Here is a 23,063-nt window from a genome sequence, read left to right as displayed (position 1 = left end):
TACTTTTTTTAATACAAGTAAAAAATTTAAATTTTTGACATTCAAGCACACAAACACACACACCTGTGTCCTTGTTAAGGGTAAAGAAGTTTGAGCCTCCACCAGGCACTGTGCCGTATGTCACTTTGCCATTCTCTCCTGCGTCAGGGTCGTGGGCTGATACTCTTATGACGGAGGTTCCTGGAGCACTCTGAGAGCTCAAACTGACTGCATAGTTTACTGGGTAAAACATGGGCCTGTTATCATTAATATCCAGCAATGCGACATTAACATAGGCAGATGAGCTCAGGCCACCCTAAGAAACAGAAATGTGGGAGAAACATTAAAGACGTATTGTTCTCAGAATAACAACAGCATTACTAGGTACAAAGATATATCTACACCAGGTTACATATGTAACCCAGTTCCCTGAGAAGGAAATGGCATGCTGTGTCATGGCTGATGCTATTGGAACACTTTTTTGTGGAAGTTGTATCTGACAGAGTGCCCTGGAATTTGACTGCTGCTTGCTCCTTGTTGCCGACATCGAGCTTTTCAGAGTCCGATTAAGATAACATTATATCCTTATCCAGCCTAGGAGAAATAACAAAGTGAGCCCTCCAGACACAACTTCCGCAAACAAGTGTTCCCAAAGAGTCAGCCATGATGTGGCGTCGAGTTCCCTTGAAAGGGAACAAAAGAATTTCTAGGCTTGTAATTACATTTTCCTTTACCAGTTTTGTTTTATGAATGGTTAAATAATGGAAATGGGAACTATTACTTATTGCCGTCATAGAAGAGTGTGTGTGTGTGTGTGTGTGTGTGTGGGTGTGTGTGTGTGTGCTTGTGCAAATGTGTATGTGTTGAAAGAAAGAAAGAAAGAAAGAAAGAAAGAAAGAAAGAAAGAAAGAAAGAAAGAAAGAAAGAAAGAAAGAACAGAGAGTGAGAGTGAGAGTGTTTGAGTGTGGTACTCTACTGAGTACTGAATCTAATAGCTACTCTGGAAGAATGAATATGATTTGACAGAAAAAATACACATGTGTATCAAATCACCATATGCTACAAAAAGAAAGAAACAAATTGTATTAATTGCACAAGCCAAAGAAGAATGTCATTGGACCATTAAAATTAGTAAAGACTCATTAAAAAAATCTGTCAGACAATTAAATTGCATTTTGGATCAATATAATGAATCAGTATGATGAATCTGTATTCGGAATCTCTTACTTACCCCATCAGTAGCAGTGACTGTGAACTCATAGCTCTCAGATCCCTCATCTCGGTCGAGGACTGTGCTAGTGCAGATATGCCCTGTTTCTTTATTAATGCTGAACACTGCTGGAGGAGAAATGGAGGGTCCTGAACCTATAGAATAGGTTATTGTGCCAAATGAACCACCATCAGCATCGATTGCCGTCACCTATAGAAAAGAATACGACAAACAGATATTTTATTAGTACTACAGCCTGTTATTACTCCTAGCTAGATATCCATTGCTTTTTAAATTAACATTTACAGCTCTTGGCAGATGCCTTTACCCTGAGTGACTTACAGTTTCTTATACAACTGAGGGTTAAGGGCCTTGCTAAAGGGCCCAGCAGTGGCAGATTGGTAGACCTGGGATTCAAACTCAAACCTTCCGATGTCCAAAGGATTAACCATTATGCTACCATATTATATTTAAATTAATTGTTGAACCAAGAGAAGTTTTTTGCCTAATTTATTTACTTATGCTGTGTAGAGTGAGAGAGAAAGAGAGAGTGAGAGAGAGAGAGAGTGTGTGTGTGTGTGTGTGTGTGTGTGTGTGTGTGTGTGAGAGAGAGAGAGAGAGAGAGAGAGAGAGAGAGAGAGAGAGAGAGAGAGAGAGAATTAACTTGTGGACACACAAGCCAAATGTACTGATGTTACACAAAGAAAACCAATTGTTTTTCTAGGCATCTTGCCTCTTCTCAGTACTGGCATTTAGACAACATCTCTATCATGCATTCCTGATACATACCACTCAAAAGAGGAAATAAAAATACACAGATGAAAGTTTGGCCAGGAAAAGGCCATTATCGGTCAGGGCCATTATCAGATTTGTAGAAAAGACAGGACAGGTGTCTTGAATTTTTGCCTTACAAGAGGCACAGTAAGAGTGTTAAAACATTGTTTTGCCATGGAACGACTTTATCTGTCCACCAGCTGGCAGAAGGGAAGCCTGAGTTTACAACTCGGGTCAGGTCAAACACATCTGTCCTCCAGAAGTTTTCTTATAATACCAAATTCTGCAAAGTATATTTGTTTCTCTTCAGATACCTCTCAGTTTATTCCAGGATCAAGCTTGTCAAGTTAACTTTAGCAAAACTGTAACTTAATATATAACTTAACTTAACTGTAACTTAATAACCTTAAATTAGGCTTAGCTAGTCTCAGACCAACAAGCTAAAAAAAATCAGCTGTTAAACAATAGGAAAAGACGATCGAATCCAAGCTATGCTGAACACTGCCTGACAGCTAAACACCATCAAAACGTGCCAAGGCACCAGACATCAGGTGCTATCCAGAAGCTACTCAAATGGAAAAGTCAGGACCTCTGAGCTTCACTTTCTGGCCTCTGTTCCTGATGCACTCAGTAAACAGAATAGCACAGGTGGTCCAAAAAAGACCTCATACATCATTTAGATACATGCATGTAGCCTTAAACCAAAAAGTTCCCTTCAAAATATTAGGAGGAAAAGACACACACTTAACAAAGTCTGTTTCTCAACATTTTTTGGCTTTTTGAACATGTTTGGCTTTAAAAAACAGCTATATTACTTTGCTTCATGTCATTTCCACCAGCAGTAAAATAGAGTTTTCTATAAGACCTTCAGACTTTGAATATTGGCCAAACAAGACCCAGTGATTTGTCTCTGAGTCAGTGCAAAGCTGAGGTGCTTCGTTCTCATGATACTGCTGTGGATTCCCTCATCCTCTCCAATATTCTTTATACTAACCTTTTGTTCTATGTTTATGTTCTGTAAAGCTGCTTTGAGACAATGTCAATTTAAAAAAAGCGCTATACAAATACATTTGAATTGAATTAAATATTCATTTGGCTTAATCTTTCTCAAGTAGTCGAAAGACTAGCTGATTACCAAGTGGATCAAGTTTACACCTGTTACATAGAAAACTACTTTAACAAATTTGCAAGGCTATTTGTATACATATGAGGATAAATGCTTTGTGCATAAGTAAAACTGTGAAACCTTTAACAGTTTCTGACTGGGGAAAAAAGAGCTGATGGATTCACCATTCTCTCCAAGTGGTAAAGGTTTAACAGCACAATTCGTTAAAACTAGTCAGTTTTAATAGTTTTAGGCTAAGAAAACACTCTCTCTTAGTAAAAATAAGACTACCATCACGGAGATTGCTATCCCAGCTGCAGATACCTTCACCATTACCACTTTGCCTTATTTACTGACAAGATCAGTCTAACATATTTTGATGGTTCTGTTATCTTTTAGCTGTCATGATTCCTGGAATTTGTACGCAATTTAGGAAGTTCAGGCATCTGTGATATTAATTTGGGACACTGCTCTGTCCAGGACTGAGAGTCAGTTGTCCATACTGGAAAGCCCATTGAGATCCAACTTGTCTCAAGATGACCTCAGAATTATCTGGATATTATCTTAGACATGACTGAGATCATAACCGGTACAGTATCAGCACCATTTGGGAAGAAAGAGGAAATTAATCAAAAAAAAAAAAAGAAAAAATATTTTTAAATGAATGAATGTGTCTCAAAAAGATGCCGAAATATGCCTTCACTAGACTTTTTTTTTTTTTTTTAAAGATTCCACCTAGCATTCTAAATACATGTATTCTTGTGTGAATTATAAAGCTTAGGGCATGGAAATCTTTTCTCAAAGAGTGTATTGGGAATTTCAGTGGTTATAATTTGGTCAGGTGTGGGTGTAATGGGGCATGACGGCTAAAGCTGGGAAAGCTTGAGTTACAGTCAGTGGTGAATTTGAGTCATAACTGAGAGCCCTTTGGGGTGCAAATTATGAAAAGAATTATTGGGTGTCAGTGGTGAGTTGGGGTGTTATGGAGGAACTGTGCAGACATCCTCTTTGCATTGTGAGACTGTCCTGAGACTGACTGACAAGAAGATGGCTACATCAATTCTCTATGCACTCTATGAGTTCATAGATGGAAACACATACACACACATATCCTATGGGATACAAAGCTTTTCTGAAAACTAGCAAGGTACGGATAAGGCATGATACACAGAAGCTGGATTTATCACCTTAACATTGAAAACTAAGCAGATAAACCAACATAAATGAGTAAATACCCAAACTCTGATGTACAGAACAAGGCAATACATGTCTCTTAGTAGAAAGTCTGTAGAGTCTGACTGATTTTGTTATTTAGTCATGAAGAACCTTTGACACCAGACATCCCGAGCTATACCTGATGTGAAAAACACACCATTTATGGCACCATGACACTGACACCAATACTGAGCTCAGTGATGTGAATCAGACTGAATCTATCAGGTTAAACTTGTCAGGACTGACATCTCTATGTGTATAGCTGTACTTAAAGATGTATCCATAGTTACTCAGACAGCTGGGTCCTGACCTGAGGAAGGATTTGTTATAACATAAGCTATAAATATTATAATCATCCTTGACCCCTTGGAAGTTTTAGCATTCTTTTAGCTGTAATACTATAGTAACAGAAGTAGAAAGAAAAATGCAATGCGATGTAATGTAATGCAAACCCAGCCAATAAGCAGTTCACCATAACATTTTTACACTTTAACAAATTATGAAATAATCCTCTACAATGGTCCAACCCAGCAATTAAGTTATTTAAATATGTTTAACTTCAAGGTAAAAGCAGCACTGTAAGAAATCTGAAAGTCAACATATATTTTGGTCTTACAGATAAGGTGGTTTGAAAGAGTAAAGCAGTAATTCTATCTGGATGAAGGCATACTCCTACTACTGAGACCCATTTATTCCTGAGGTCACACTCTGTGCAATCACTCCCAGGAAAGAACACATACCACTGTATACCATAACTCAACTCTTTCTTAGGCATTATGTCTCTCATGAGATGTTGAGCAGGTCCCATACATATTAAACACTGGTACAAATAATGACTCAGAACCTGATTTTATAATTCACATTAAACTGATTACCACTGTATGATCTGGTAGTGCTGACTTACACACTTTTCTTATTAGTTTCAGTGTAGTTACTAAGAAAAATTTTAAAAATTTAATCGTAAATTTTGAGTTTGGGGATTAAAATCCAGCACAATCTATAAACAATAGCTCATGTTTGCAAGTAAGTGATTATATGCCTTTGTCGTGTGAACTGAATGTGTGTCTTCCTGAATACAGTCATTTAGCTGACAAGACCATATAAGCACTAATTGTGAAAATAATAGTTCAGCAAATTCAGCAAAAAGTGTTGTAACTGGTTCGTTATTAAATTTCTTGGTGTGAATAACGTGGTCTAAATGATTAATCCTGGGGTTTATCTCTCGATAGCATCTAATGTCAAGGTGAAGTTAAAATGTGTATGTACTTCCACTAAGAGGCCTTTCTCTGGTTAAACATTGGGGTATTGGTTTCAGACACACATGCACTCACAGACACACACACATGCACTATGTTTGCCTAATACAAATGCAGTATAAATGTACAAACAAATTTGCTGATGGATCAGCAAATGTGTAAACAGAGCAGTAATCTGAATCTCTCTGCATAGCTGATATGGATTAACCAAGAATAATCATGAATATTCCATGACCTTAATATTTTAAGGTTCTGTCAAATTTAGAAATAAATAAAATACATTGTATTATTTGAAAGTCCCACAATCATTGCTTTGCTTTCCCATAATCATCGTTAACAGATTACTTTCTATGTAAATGTGAATGCATGTTTTTTCCTGATTCTGTCATAAAAAGTGCCACAAAGGTCAGTTAATTACAGTGCTTCAATCCCATGAAAATCTGCCTATATACATCAATATGACCTTCTGTCTCCTCTGGTGATAACAACAACCTTTTGAAACTTGAAATATGACATAAGCTGAATAAATCATCATTTCACATTACTCATGCATCCAGCATAGAGGGCAGTTAGTATCCACACCTGACACCGCAGTTTAAGCCCCTGACAACTCTTGGAGTTGATTCTCTGAACAGCTCTCGAAGAGAGAGCTTGAAAATAATGTCCAAATCTCTCTGGATAAATGGTCTCAAGTCTGGAAAAAAAACTAGTGTGAAAATTACCTAAAAGAATTAAGAGGACTTGAGGAATTGTTTAAAACAATGAGAGAAACACTTCATAAGTAAAGGACTATGAGTGGATTAAGATGGATTGTCTATTTTAACAAACTTAAAAGGCACTTATCATCAGTTAATCCCCTTAAGTTCACACTTGTACAAATGGTGCTGGAAACAGAAGACAGATTTTGTCTTTACAGTAAATACACCCTGCATACAGAAAAACAAAGATATGAAAACAACAAGCAGTTGAAGCACAAAGCCTGTGAAACTAAAGTGTCCATTTTTTTCTATTTGGAAAGACACTAACACACTTAAGCACTAAACACCAAAAAGCCTGAACTTAACATTTCCTTTTAACGGTCAGTCCTTAGAGAGCTGGGTTAAAACAGCCATGTTTTGTGTAATAAAAAACACAGATACAGTCATTCAGACAGATCGATACTGTGACGAGTGTTAAGTGAAAAGAAGAAAAAAAAATAGCATAAGCTCCAATCTGTAAGTACAGACACTGTAAGTCAGTGGGAAAACATTTCATTATCCTAATGGCATTTCCTGAGTAAACAAGCACCAACCAGTAGAGACTCATAAACTGTATTAACTGAACACTCCTGAGGTCTTCAGTATTGATCTGGACAGAGGAATTATGAAACAATCAACTAATAACTGGGTGTAGCCCCAGTGGTGCGTTATGATTAATGCAAAGCATGCACTATGTGAACATTGTGCATTGGAAGTAGGATGGTTAGCCAGAATCCTTAAATAAAAAATTCCCAGGACACAGTTCAAAGGGATGTATTTCTAAAACTGTATGGAGGTCTGTTTTGCAGAGTGGTGTGGTTGAGGTGGTTTCCCCAAAAACCATCCATAGTATATTGAGTCTGTAAGTGCATCTGTATGCTTGTTACAGTATATACTGTACAGTAGCTATAGTTAATGGTCAAACACTGTACTGTGGTTTATAAGCTTTTGTTTGTTCAGAAACTGCAATAGTATATTTATTAATGATGACTTGGATAGAGAATAAAAGAATGGAGGAATGGAACAATTACATTTAAATGTTTTAAATGTAAAATTTTATTGCAACTCAAATACTCTAGTACTAGTGCTGATCCATCAAAATCTATATGACTAGATTGAAGATTTATAAACCTTTATTTTAAGGTTTTGCTGTTCATAATTCAGTAAAGAACTCTATGGAACATTTACTGTTTGTTTGGTTTCTGTTTTTACTACGTCACTAAAACGTTCATTTGCATTTGCATTTTTCCCCTATATTTGAATGATTTTTGTTTCATTTAAATCAATTGAAATCCATCGAAATTAACATGATCATTCTAAGCATTAAGCATCAACTTCTTGTGAAACTGCAGTATTTTTAATCATCCAGAATGATTTTGCTTATATACAATAAAAACCTTGTATAGCCAGATTATATTTACAATGTCTAATTCTAATAATAATGGTATACAGTAAGCAAGAGGATCTTGCATCACAAGATCCACAGAAAGATTTTATAAATTCTTCAGTGAAGACAATAAAAGGTGGTTCATTACTTACAGAGAAAAAACATATTGGTAATCAATTTCATTTGTCTCAGAGAGAAACAACAGAACTCAAAAATAGAGAGTGACATATTAGAGACATTTAATCCAAACCAATTAGAAGAAACAGACTTGAACTGGCATTTTCCCCTAAGGTAATGTCTCCACTGACAAAAAGTGGAGTTTGTAGCAAAACTGAATTATTTGTTAAGCAGGAAATTGAACCTTAATCAAGATTTACAGGCTACACTGTGTCTACACTATTAGGATTTGCCTTTTAGTGGTTCTATAAAGTAAATGTACAGAGAGGATGTTTCTCTTTCCCTAAGCTTTTGTAAAAATGCCACAGGACTCTTTTAATTTTATGGGATTGTGAGGTAGAAAAGGTCGGTCCCACATCTTGTGTTCTTTGAAGTGGAGTCAAGAGCTACAGTATGGATAACCTTTTAACCAAGTTAAGGGGAAAAACATCATGTATGCAGAATACAGCATGAGCAAACTAGTTTTGCAATTTTAATTGTTTTTTAAAAATGTGGTTTATGCTCACATTTCTAAGCAACTGCTTGATGGTTGTATGTTTGCTATCTATAGAAAACATATACAGGTAGATTACAGAATATGTCAATGCTAAAATGTCACTTGTCACTTGTGATCTCCCAGGAAAATGCTCAGTAGTGTTTACAGGCATACAGTGGTGTTATTTAAGCGTGGAATTGAGCCTTGGGACCAATTCAATTACTTGTGTGCCAATTAACATCCTATTTAGGCATGCTCAACACACAACCCTGTATAGACTCACCATTCCAGAGAAATGGCACCTAAACACTCACTTGCTATACATTACCTTCACTTTGAGAAAAAAAAATACACGCTACGATGAAGGATTCAGTTGTGGGCATATGTCACAAAGATCTGAGACAGACAAGACAAAGTCGTAATCTAAAAATGTTTAACATTAAAGGGTCAGGTGATGAACAAATAGCATAAGTACAAGCAGGCAAGATCAAAATCGTGACTTCAAATCAAAGTCAAACCTGAGAGACAGTCAATAAATTAACAGCTTGGTATAGACTGGTACGACAGTACACAGAGCGTACACTTCACAAACACACGTGTGCTTTTCACATGTCCTTATAAACTGTCACATGTCCTTATAAATCTTGTGATTATGGGACGTGCAGTTGGATGCTGATTCCAGAACAAACGTCATATATCATGCTTAGCATAATAAACATCCATTAATATATAACCTTGTTGAATTCTTGAATCTGACTAGAAAGAAGGTGTTAATTAAAAGGACTTCAGCTTATATAATTCAATTCAATATTCAATTAAGTAAGCAGACATTTCACTTACATAATTTAAAAACACTGACATAGTCAAGTTTTCTGTGAGGAAATGTTTTTTTTTTGCATTTTCAAAAGGAGTCTGACTTTGTAACAGTCAGTTCATTCATGCATATTAACTTATCCATGTCACTGAACATCGTGATAAATGCAAATCTTGGTTAAAATCTGAAAAATGTAGTATAGCTTTACCTTACTTGCTGTGTTTTTTGTTTAAGAACTTGTGTTCTTCTTTGTGCCCATAGTGTGAACACCTCACATCCCACTTAACACCAAAATTATTCTAATCATTCAGGATTGATTTCTTCATTCCTCACTCTTAAGGATCTGGACTGGAGAAATCAATAGATTTAGTGAATCATACATCATGCTGACGGTCACCCAGAACAGCCAACAAACACTGACGCTTATTCGAGATAATTATCTTTAGCCTATGCAAATAAATGCTTTTGTAGTCCATGTCTACGCCTATGGAAAACCTAAAGTGTTGGATGTTCCACACAATTTGCTTTGTATAATATTGGTATGGGGTTTTAGGATGGATAGGAAGGATATAGGGAGAAAGAAAGAAAAAACAGAACCAGAGCTGGAGTCAGTCTATAAAATGCCAAGGCGTCTGAATAAGAGAGATAAAGGGAGGAGGGGGAAGAAAGGGAGGAGGAGGTTGAGAATGGAATAAGACATAGGCTCCAAAAGCATGAGAGACTATGAGGAACAGCACTGTTAGAAAGGAAATATAAGCCCATTAAATCACTGTTGTCATTCAACAGGCATTCTTCCCTGTCTCTCAGCTCAGTTACGTGGCTGCCCAATATCCAAACAGCATTATACATGTTTACACTGACCCTGTCACATTATACACTCCAAACTGGAGCCTAATCACTGCTGCAGCATAAGCAACTCAATCATATGTGCAGAAAAGAGCACTCGTCCTTTACTGGAGTCAGTGGTGGTGCAGAGGGGGATGAAACAAAGGATGCGGAAAGAATGAGGCAGAGGAGGGGGTTGGTTAGCAGGAGGTGGGATGAAGGACCAGTCAACCATGGAAGAGTAATGTCCAGAAGGGTATACTGTTAGAGATCCATAAATGCAAGCAAATAGACTCAACACTGCTCCAGAAACCAGCAGCACAATCTGTTACCCTGTTTACAATACTGCTTTAATCAGCATAAATGTGTGTGTGTGTGTGTGTGTGTGTGTGTGTGTGTGTGTGTGTGTGTGTGTGTGTGTGTGTGTGTGTGTGTGTGTGTCAATCAGTCAATCGTGAGGCAGCTTAGCTTCGATTATAATCAGAACATAAAATATCAGAAATGGAGAAATATGTGATCCCAGTGATAGATATTGATGTTTTTTCCAAAACTGCAGAGTAAAATGAAAAAAATAAAAATCTATCACTGAGAGCTGTATGGGATTTTGGTAGTGATGTGTTACATTACTCTTTTTTACCTTGTAAATAATACATTTTTGCTAACATCTTAAGATTTCATGTTAATAATTTAACGTGTCCATTGTATCCATATTCGGTTATATTAATAAACATACTTTCCGCATATAAATGTATATATTGTATATATGTAGATAAGTATATAATAAATGTATACAATGCAAACATAACTTTTCTTCACTTTTCTGCACAGTGCAAAACAACATTAGCTCAAGAGATCCTGACATTAATGTCAAATTAATGCTAAGGCAAATAACACTAACAGTATCCCTCTATCAGCAGGAGAAAAGCCATGTGGACGTTGAAAGCAAATGTGAAACTCCCAAGCCTCTAAGCTCCAGTGCTCTTGTGCTGTATTTTCAGATTTATTCTTTAATGATCTGTTTTACTAAAAACATCTGTCAAGCATTTAAAATCATTGTTCCTGCACTTCTCACTCATTCTCCTTCCTCAATCCGAGTCTGGTTCTGGTGATGGACCTGAGGTGCACGAATAGGTCAGGGTCAAAGGTCAGGAAGTCACAACTGCGTGTTCTATCTTAACCTATGACCTTTTGCTTTCTTTGGTGCTGACATGCTTTCTCTGTGTCTCTGAAATGAGAGTGCCATCCATTATTTAATTACAATGAGGAAACAGCTGCTATAACAGACACACAAAAGAATGAAAAGGACACTAAGGTTCTAATATGTTCAATTAGTCAGGGGTTAATTTAAGCAGTGATATTAATCACCATATTCATGAAGACGATAGTTTTCAAATAATCTGATCACGAAATGTTACTTAGACACAAAAATGCACAGTAAAAGTATTTCTGTAAACAGTCCCATTGTCCCCTATTGTGTAGGACTCTCACTGTACCTTTAAATAAGGAAAAGCAAATGTATAAATATGGTAACAATCATCCAAACGCAACAGCAAACGATTTAACTGCACATCGTGTCTTATATGTGTTGGTCTGCAAAAATCCTTCACATGGTGCAGTTTTTATATTTCTATATATAGTTCCAAAAACAATGGGCTTTCTTGAACTGGAGTGTGTTTCACGTTTACAAATATACCGTCTGCAAATAATTATATAACATTTTTTTTTATAGTTATCTAGCAAACTTTTACACTTAGCCTTATTATTCTTAATCTTACTGCTGATGTACACACACCACACTGTCCACTTTATTAGGAACACCTGTACAACTGCACATTCATGCAGTGATCTAATCAGTCAATAATGTGGCAGAAGCACAATACATTAAATTCATCCAGATGCAGGTCAAAAGCTTCAGTTAATGTTCACATTAAACATCAGGCTGAATTGATCTCAGTGATTGATCGTGGAGACTGAAGCCCTTCTTACGGATTCTTTTATTGTTTTTCTGCATAAGAAAAAAGACTGTAGTGTGTGAAAATCCCAGGAGATATGGTTTAGTCAAAGTTTCTGAAATACTCAAGGAGATCAGCAACAACTAGCACAAGTCATCAACTCAGGTGAAGTCACAGAGATCACACTTTCCCCCCATTCTGATGTTTAATGTGCTGCCATGTGATTGACTGATTGGGAAACTGTACAGGTATACAGGTGGGCAATTTGTAATATTCACATAAACAGTCGCAAGCAGACTGTAACATGTCACAATATTATTATTAATATTATTAAACAGTTTTTTTATTGTAATTTAAAATTCTTGATAAACTTGGCAGGTTTCAGTGTTTATTGCACAATTATTTGTGTTTCTTTTATATATAGAATATAGAATATATATATATATATATATATATATATATATATATATATATATATATATAGATATATATATATTCTCTTTGACATGTTTAGCTTTATTGCTTTGCTGCTTGAAAGGTCCATTTCGGTAGTTGACTTCTCAATTCATACTCTGTAAAAGACACTTTCTTTTGGCAGACAAGTGCAGATCCGATATCCCAGGTGCATCAGACTAGCCAATCTTTTTCACGACAACATTTTCATCTTTCCCTGGTGTGCTGTTTGATGTAGGCTTACGATGCACTGACCTAGCACAGAGACAGTGCTAATGATGAAGAATTACTGAGCAGAGTAATATAACACAGAATGTGAAGTCGCTGGACGGTTTTGGATTGCCCTGACTTCATGCATTAGGGAGAGTAAAAGCAGTTAAATAACAGAACAGGTCAAAGTGAGCGCACACATCAAAGAGACATCAGCTCTTGGAACAGAGAGAGGGAACAACAATTCCCCAATAATCCCAGTACGACTTAAGGATCTGTATAGGGAATGTATTGCATAATGAAATGAGGGTGAGAAAAAGGGCAAACTCAAACAGGAACGAGTGCTGTGCAAGAAAAAAATAATAAAACTTCAAAATGACAAAAATGACGGTAGTTTAGCTAAATAGATAGTTTGACAGAAAAAGAGAGAAGAAAAAAAAGAGAAAGAGAGAATGAAATTGGGGTGGGTCTGTAAATCCTTTGAGACCAGTTTAGTTTTAAAGCCTTGAAAAATGCCTCAGCATAGCCTTCACAATGCCGCTAATGGAAGCCATATTGGATTAGGCCAGTGTGAAAGCACATCACATCCTGCAAATCATGACGTGAATGACATGTGTGAAGAAACAAATCATAATAAATGCCTGCCAATTGATAGCTAACAACCACCTCAGCGGCCTAAATCAAGACAACACGCTCCCTCTACGACTTTAATTCTATTTTGTATTTTGTAAAGACACAATGGATTTAAACAAACCTTATTTTGTGTGTTTGTTAGAACAGGGATGTTTGCTTAGCTGCGGCATAGCTCTTCTTTTTCAGTGCTCAAAAATCAATATGTTGTCAGGCCACATGTTTTAACCAGATGGTTAAAGGGTGAAAATCCCAAAACACAGTGAGGTGAGTCGGGGTCATGACCTGTTATATCACCGTGAATATAAATCAATGATCAGCATGAAGCCTGATGGGTGAAACAGAAACAAACAGTGAGGTGAAAGAAGGGATGATGATTGGAAGTGTGCAAGTTCAATTTCAAGAATGTTCCTTTCTGAGCATGCGTCCCGATCCTCTATTGCCTTTTAAACTCCTGATTTTAATGTGGCATAATACTATACTTTATATCTTACATCAAATTCTTTTCACTATTAATAGTAATAACAAATCTCAGGCAAAAGAACAAAGAAAATGTTAAGGACAAGTCATTATTTATGGAAATCCTCTCACTCTCACAGAATTTGAGTTATGGAAAGAGGTTTGGGATGTGAAGAGAGTTGTTGAAAGAGAATTCCAGATCCAAAATAATCAGACCACATTCCAGGAAGGCCTCTTCCACCATCTCTCTCCTCAAATACACAGACACATGTGAAAGAGCATGAACTTCTGCAGCAACTGAACTTAATTCCGTGCCAGTGACACACATGCGGTTCCTAGCACCTTGGGAAAAGAGGAGAGCGTTACAATTCATAAAGCACCTGTTGCATCCAAAGCAGTACACAACCACAAGCACTGATTTTCTTTTCCACCCCCTAAAGGGTGCTGTTTATCTTGAAGGGCAGACTTCCGAGAAGCTCAGCAGGGAGCCGCACTTTAAAATAAAGCTGTCAGAGAACAGCCACAGGCCGGATGTATGGATGTAACCCTTATTGCTCTGCTGTGTGAGTGGCAGCCGCCTTCCTGAGAGTTCATTCACTGTGTGGCCTATACACGGACGGAGGGAGTGTTAAACCAGGATATGCTAAAACTAGTTTATACTTAAGCTTGGCTTGTATCAAAGAGGATTGCTGTGTGCACTAGATAATGAACTCATTCTCTGAACAAAAGTGGTCATAAATTGTGGCTGAGATACTGACTAGCGGTTCGTAGGAGTACGTAAGAGACACACATATGCTCTCATATGCAGGCACATGCAGACATGTGCACCAGACAGGACGCCACAGTGCACTCCTACTCACAATCTATTTTCTCTGCTTTTGGCTACCTAAGACTCCAAGAATGGCCAAGAAAAACAAAATGGCCAGGCGCAAGATAGCACAGGGGTTAGAGGGCTCCACAACTCCAGCTGAGAGATAAAGAACTGTGAGTGTTGTCAGATAACACTCGCATAAAAGCACACACACTTGGGAATATTCCTTCAGTAAAGTAGAATAACATCGAATAGAATTTATGATACAGGCTGTATATTTGTCACACATGTCCGTCTGTCAGGATATAACAACACTGAGGCATTTAAGAGCTAAACAACTTGCTAATTTTGCAGTCTTAATGTTAATGGTTGATAAGGAATAAGAGCAGCAGGGTCACTGTTTTGTGAATAATGTCCCCTATTTGCCTAATTAACAGTATCTCCAGGGAAACACTGGTTTAAACACACCACTGGTTTATAGAGCTTCTTATAAAGATGCCTTAGATTCCAAAGTTACATGCCACAAAAATGAGTCTAAAAAAAGGATTTCCACATTCTTCTGCAAAGAATATTCTTGCTGTGACTTTATGATTGTAGAGTCTTCTAAGCTTCAGCAATACTGAATTAAAGATATTGATTGATGCAATTGACAAAATGAGCAAATTGGAAAATCACCATGTTAAATGAAATTTATGATAGTGACAATTTAATTTTTAATACAAAAGATATTACCTCAGAATATCTCTGCTACATACCAAGCGTTAAAGCAGTTGTGTTCAGGATCAATACAGTTCAGCTCAATCAAATTTACCCCTGACACTTTTCACTGCATAGGGCAGCACATCTCTTTTTCTCCCTGTAGCTTTCCTGCTGATGTGCTGCAGGAGTCATTGAGTTCATGGAGGAATTGTACAAGGACAGTGGAAAAGCCAGCTCCCCCAGAACTCGACGAAGGAACCACATGTACGGCTTCAAAACATAATTTCTCCTACATGTTACCAGCTCTGCTGACTCACTTTATTCTCAGACAGACAGCAATATATCAAAAGACATCAAGAATCTGTCACACTAGAGACGACGCACTGTCCTTTCTAGATAGTTCACATCTGTCGTAGCCTGTTTATGAATTAAGCCTTTGCTTTGTCAAAATCTGTTCCACAATATTCAAGTATGACACAAACAATCTCAGCAAATCCTTAAGTGAACAGGGTCAATTTTAAGGATACGATATGGTATACAACATATCCTGATATGATATGTTAAGGGTGATAATCATCAACCTTCATTGAACATTTATCCAAATCTTTATGAGTCATTACAACTGTATAAACACCAATCCATGGAGCATTGCACTAACACTCATGTTCATCCTACAGACAAAACAACACACACCAGGCAATGAGATTAAACCAGATGACCTTGATTCCTGTCCTTCATACCAAATACATCTTCGCCATGTTTTACAGGTATTACAGGCTCACAGATTTATCTCTACTTATCTGATATGTTAGGGTTGACCAGAGAGTGTGCTGATTGATGATGTTCTAGCACATTGCAATATGAGTTAAGAAATGTGTAATGCAATCGGAACAAAGCTGAATTGTTAGATGTACAATATATACTGATTAGTCATAATATTTAAAAAAATAAAAAAAATAAAAAAAATCAGTGACAGATAATCACTGCTGCTTCAATTCACTTTATCTCCTTACAATGGCACCTAATATATTAGGTGAACAATCACTTCTCAAAGATGATGTCTTGTAAGTAGGAAAAATGGGCAAGTGTGAGAATATGTGTGACTCTGACAATTCTGACTAGAAGAGTAGAAACTGTTAAAAGAAACTGGAATCAGATCATCTCCAAAACAGCAGGTCTTTTGGGGGGTGTAGCCCAGTAAGTGGTCTAAGGAATGACACCCAGTAAACCAGTGAGAGGGTCATGGCTGCCCATGGATCATTGATGGCACAAGGTGGACCTACACAATATTAGGTAGGTGGTTTTAATGTTGTGGCTGAACAGTTTACTCTAATAAACTTAACATTACTGTGGAATTACTACATCAGTGCCATTCTCTAGAATAAGAGCTCCATTCATCACATGATGTGTTGAGCTGAGTGGTGGACTATTACTTGATCAAAGCATGCTAAAATGGATTTAAGTGTTAGCTCCGGGCAAGCCAGCCCAATCTTCTAATGACCATGAGATCTACATGTGAGCATTAAGAGGTGAATACACTTATCTTGAAATAATGACTGCTTGTTTTTAGGTACATGATGTACAAACAAGATGTCTATTTTCTTTCTGTCTTAACACAATGTCTAGGTAGACTACACCAAGCATTTGTCTATTGTTTATGCTTTCCCAGATTGACCTTGTTTCTGTAACTAGTTGCCTGAGTTCTTGTCTTGACCACATTGTTCTGTCTGCTGATTGCCTACTCTATTGATCTTGAATTTGCCTTTTAAATCGGATTGTTTGCGAAATTGTCATTAACGCTGTCTCACCTTGCAGTTGTGTCTGCCTCAGCATTTCTGCAAAGAAATGTATGTGTTGTTAACATCTACTGCTGCCCTAGAAATTTAGTTGAACTCATAGGCTCCATCAGCCCCATTCTGTGACATTCATTTCCAGTTAGGAAAACAGTTCATCTGCATCTCTGTACAGATTCTCACATCTCTCTGAATGACATTTGCTATGTGACTCTTCTATAATCTTCTATAATTAAAAGATCAAAGTTTGTGCAACAACAGAGTTTGTTACTTCTCTACCTCAGCAGGGCCTCTCAGTGACCTCGAGATTCCCCATCCTCCTGCAGACAAGGTTCAAGAAGGACCACTGATTTCTGAGAGTATCTTTTCCCCGTGGCTCCATAATAGCTTAACCAGACATTCCTCTTTTGCCTGCTGATGTTTCCTGACCTCTAAATGACATTACTACGAAAGGATTGCTATCTTCTTTATTCTCTCTGTATCTGCAAAACAGACACCTTGCATTCGAGCTTAGCTAGCATTCCTCTGCCGTGTCATTTTTAGCTCAGCTCAGCACTTGCTGTAAAAAAATACAAAATGTAATGGATGTGCAGACAGTGGAGAATTTACAGATACTATGAAACACAGTGCAAAAGAGGATAGACATAGACATTCATATTTACATTTATGGCATTTGGCAGAAACCCTTATGTATATGAGTGAGTGATGTATATTTATTAGTGAGGGATGTATATTTATTAGTGAGGGATGTATATTTATTAGACAGGGATATGCATTTCTTGATTATTCTTTAGTGTTTTGCACTGAGGTTTTATAGTCTTTAGCTATAGTTCAAACCTTGTCATATTATTCAGGCACAAGTGTGAGGTTGCTGGATGTAAATTGAACTCAAATATATATTATTTCTTTGGGGTATTGTAAGTGGTACACCATGGCATTAGTTCAATAAAAAACAGGTTCAGTAAAATTCACCATTTGATAGTCCATATTAATGAAAGCAGAAAGCTGACAAGCCTAACAGAAAGCAGTAACTAGAACACTAGGCAAAGCCACAAGGAAATCAATGTTTAAAATGAAAACCACAAGGAATCATTGCTAATGAAATAATTTGACAAAGAGTTAGATGACAAAGAAAGCCACTGTATGACCAGAGAGAACCAATGAACGAAGAGAAATTTAACAAGATTAGGAAGGTGGAAGCTGGGAAATAAAGGAACAGGTGCAACTAATCAACAGAATTAATGCAAACAGGAAGCTGTGATCATATAAGGAAACCGAAATTAGCTTAGATGTGACATTATCTTCCATCATCAGTAATGATAAACATGTGCATGAAAACACCAAGGGTTGTTGTGGTCTTTATTATACAAGTTATCAAGGGTGCTGTTGAGTCTTATCCAGCTGAGAAAACTCTGTATTTAGACAACCCTTTTGCTAATTTGCTAAGAAATTTCTCCGGACTAAAAACAGAAATATCCAGCTGCAAGTCTTTGGTCTCCAAAATAAACATCACATATCCACATCCAATATTGAAAAATAAAAATCCACTCCACAGGTGCTTTAAATAAAAGTCTGGTCAAGGCAGCAAGACTCTAAAGCACAGCTTTATGACTGACTACACAGCGAATGAACAGGTTCGTGCCAGCCTGTTACGACAGTTTGACCTGCTGACCTCTGGGAACAGAGTGCTGATAGGAATATGAGTCTGACTTATGTCCTTGCCAAGAGAGTGAGAATAAGGGTTAAGACGCCAACATCCCTTTGAAGACTAATGAGGACATTCTAAAGGAGCCCTCACAGCCCTCTGTCTAACCAAGAACAAGATCCCAATAAGATTACAACCATGATTAGAACTGTGATGTCATCTTCTGTAGGCCTTTGCATAACTCTATCCAAACACAATGTGAAGAATTTAGGGAAAGAAGAGATGAACTTTTAAGTTTTACAATTTTTTTTGCTTCAAGGCTTCAAGTATGAATGTGTGACATCATTGCTGGCCAGAAGCACAAGCTGGAAAGAGCTAAACTTACATGGATTACTCTAACATGGAGAGTGTGTGCATGTGTAGGATATTATATTACACAAACATGTATCTATTGGTTTTACAGAAGTTCCTAGCATACACATCTAAATACACACACACACACACACACACACACACACACACACACACACACACACACACACACACACACACACATTTGTCCTACTCTACATTGGGCACATTCACGCATCATTTCAGGTTCTTACCATCACAGTAATGTCCTCTGGACCTTCAACATGAAGTCACTGTTGACAAAATGAGGCACAAAAACCACAATCACAGCCACTGCAACTCATCCACAACTCAGCAAATCAGCATATTATAAATATGCATCCAATCTAACATGTGCAGTTAATTACGCAGATGTCGGCATTTTACTATAAAAGGAAATGGACCGAAATCTTAGGCCTGGTCAGTTTACAGACTTATACCTGACACACACACAAACACACATACACACACAAACAAAGATGGTTTGGGTTCTTTCTTGTAATCAAGAGTGTATTTTATGTATTTTAGCACTTTCAGCTCTGATTCTTCATACGTAACAAACCTAGTAACATTTAGCTTTCTTCCTTTGCTTATGTACAGATTTAACCGAGCCGCTCTGTGACCTCGGCTTATCACAAACACAGTCAGAGAGTTAGTCTTAACAGTTATTCATCATTCTCAAAGAGTACAATAAACAAGGCTAATCTCCAAGTATCGCATGACCATGATGGAATCCGCACTACTAACGTCCTTCCTTTTGTTTGGATTTTAACACACATTCCAGTTGGAAGTATTACAATAAAAAATGTAATTTCTATGTGGATGCTGGCTCGATTTCAGGCTTTTGGTGGGCACCAAGTGACAATAACTGGGTTTATGTTCTGAACAAGGCATAAAAAGTGTTTAGTTCAGACAGAAATAGAAATATGGATACGTAGAGGACAGTATGGAAGTCATTTAAAGGAGTCATTTGAAACTCAGTTGAACTATGTTTGCACACTCTCTACCATTATTAAATGTAACATAACTGCAATTTTATGTTACATGCCAATTTTGTTTATTTATATGCACACTCTAAGAGGATGGACCAGGTTTTTAATTTCACTGCAAGCTGTATACAGTATAGAACTGTGTACATGACAAATCAAAATCTCGAACCTTGAAAAAATCTTGAACATTTACTAATAAAAATAGACTAAATCAATGTATGCTGTGTGCAGATGTGGTGATTTATGATTAGAGTTTCTGCACTGCACTTTGTGTATTACAGCAGGGCTTTTAAAGGGAGACTATAAGAGTTTTGGAGGAATGCAGTGATTTCAGAGAACATGCCACTTTTTCCACTTCAGCTGTCTACATGTTTATGTATTCCAACCACTTTCCATATAGTATCTCTCTCTTCTTTTGCCAAATGCACACACACACACACACACACACACACACACACACACACACACACACACACACACACACACACACACACACACACACACACACACACACGTCACCATATGGTACATGAATGTGATGTATACAGTATATGGGAATGCAAGGTGCTTGTCCAGGAAGTAGATACTGTATGACCTCACTTTTAAATATGTTTCACCCCCAGAATTCTAAAATCCAGCTCTAAGGCATTGTGTAAGCCTAAAATTGTGTGCTTTGTATGGAAAACATACAATGCCACCATTTGTAATAGCTGTAATCAACTAAGCCTGTCTGTGAGGACAGGAATCAGTATAAGGTAAGTGATTCGCTTCTGTATACTGCTGCACACTAGATTAAATCTATTGGCAAACTATGCTGTATGACACAGGTGATGAAACCTACACTGGGCATGATAAATAGCTCCATGTGTGAATCAATAGGCTAAAATGTATGCTTATAAATCAATGAATATTGGATTTCTTTTGAAATTCCTTTAATCAACACACTTAACTCCTACCCTATTCCTACTGTACTGTTGCTTCACCTGCAAAACCGCAATGTGTGCAATTTCAGAAAACTCATTAACTTGTAAATGCCTACTTTCTACTTCACTCACAATAGATGAGACAATCTAACACACCCTTTTGCAGGAAGCCTTGCGATAAAGCAGGAAGCGATGTCTATTGTCAGGGCAAGGAGAAAGGAAGTTCGGTTCAAGCTGATACAGTCTGTGTCTGGAACCAAGGATAGGAAATCTTTTCCTTCAAAGCTGCCTAAAACCTAAGAAGATTTTATAGTGCATGCATTTCCTAGGATTGATTTTGAGTAACGTGGTTAATTCCATCACGTAATGCAATATGTTTCCTATTTAAATGGAAGAGTGGAGCAGCTGGCACATTGATCAGAAGATCATAGATTTCATGATGAAAGTGATGCTATAGTAATGTTGTAAATTTCACCGTTTCTTTTGGCTTACGGCTTGATAACCGAGTTAACAAAGTGGAAACACTGAGTGTGTGAGTTAATAAGACAATAAACAGCAGCAACAACACTCTGTTACGTGAGTGACCAACTGTTAATAGTGCATGCCAAGTGAAAACATTTGTAATAAAACATTAAGAAAATATCGACTTATGCAAGTGCTCTTCATAATTCCAAATTATGACTTCATGGTAAATATTAACATTATTTTACAAAGATATCAGGAGCGGAAAAGTGGTTCAATGTGTGTGAAAGAAGTGTAACTGAATACTGTAGTGTTTCTTTTCTCAGATGTTTAACCAAAAACTGAGTACATGATGTCTCTTAGGATTGGTCAGAAACTGACTTTCTCAATACAACCTCAGGCATAAATGTTTGGCAGCCTGGGAAAACCCTTTAGTTGTTCAAATCTGAACATTTTGTTCATATAATACAGCTCTGAGATCTACAGGATTTTATGAACTGAAATATGTTTCTCTTCTACAAGTCTCTCAAACACAAGTTTGTCGTAGTGTAGCAGCAAAATTCTGCAAAGAAAAGGGTAGCAGAAGCACATTTAAAAATCAATACTTGCTCCTTTAAAAGATGCTCCTTTTAAAGACATTTAAACAACAATACTCAAAAAGAAAATTTCAGATTTCTTCAAATTGGAAGAAGACATGCCACTGTGATTATCGGTATTATCTACATCAGTCTCTGTCTCATCATCTGAAGTCTAAGTCACTTGCATCATTTAAGTGCCTCATCGTTGTCTTTTCACTCCACAGATCTGAATGAATTTACTGTGTTTACTGTTTTTTAAACTACTTTCAATGTCATGATTTTTCTAAGCAGACCCATTTTCTAAGCAGACCCATCCTGCCTCTCTGTAAGCATTACAAGCCAGTGGGAAAACCTGCAACTGCATGAAGTGTGTGCCTCATTAGGATTCTATGAATTTTCCATCCTGTCCCTATCATATGAATGTGTGTGCACGATGACCTGTGATGCATTGCTGTCCTCCATGGGGCAAAATCTACCACCAATTACTACCAAGAAAGACCACTGAAACCACTGAGATCCTAAACAGGAAAAAGAGGTTACTGAAGATAGATACATGTAGATAGATAGATAGATAGATAGATAGATAGATAGATAGATAGATAGATAGATAGATAGATAGATAGATAGATAGATAGATAGATAGATAGATAGATAGATAGATAGATAAATGAACGAATGAATGAATGAATGAATAGATGGATAAATGAAAACAACCTACATGTCTAAAGAACAACTTTGTATCTGTTTTTTTCTGTATTCCTTGTGAGCTTTAATCCTAAGCACTGATCCTGTCTTCACACTCTTCTTTCATGTAAGCTAAGTGTCATATATCACGTCATCAAACAAACAAGGTGACATGCTGTAACCATAGAAACAAGAAGAAAATTTTACACTACACCCCCAAGAAGCAATTAAGCTTGTTTCTTCCCACAGTGATTTCCATTCATTTCATTTTCAGTAACACGATGGCAAGCTTTCATGTTTACAGTATAATGCATGCAATGACAATCCCTGTTGCCTTATCTGTCTGTGGTGTTTAATTTGACATATATGTGACCTTTTTACTTGTCACGTCTTTCATCTTCTATCAGCATCATTATTAACCAAATCAGTTG

General features: G+C 37.1%; 1 protein-coding gene across 1 annotated transcript in view; it reads right to left on the bottom strand.

Annotated features, from left to right (window-relative positions):
- The window catches only part of dchs1b (dachsous cadherin-related 1b), an 89,385-nt gene that overhangs the window by 17,499 nt on the left and 48,823 nt on the right, over positions 1 to 23,063 (bottom strand). The window contains exons 3-4 of the mRNA XM_027138917.2: positions 1,211 to 1,399; positions 64 to 295 (exon numbers count right to left, since the gene is read on the bottom strand). Of these exons, the coding sequence (XP_026994718.2) occupies positions 64 to 295; positions 1,211 to 1,399 (421 nt within the window). The remainder of the gene's footprint in view (positions 1 to 63; positions 296 to 1,210; positions 1,400 to 23,063) is intronic.

This window comes from Tachysurus fulvidraco, chromosome 20 (genome assembly GCF_022655615.1).
Source record: "Tachysurus fulvidraco isolate hzauxx_2018 chromosome 20, HZAU_PFXX_2.0, whole genome shotgun sequence".
Lineage (NCBI taxonomy): Eukaryota > Metazoa > Chordata > Actinopteri > Siluriformes > Bagridae > Tachysurus > Tachysurus fulvidraco.
Note: the sequence above shows the minus strand (reverse complement) of the source record. Positions and strands in the feature narration are given on the sequence as shown.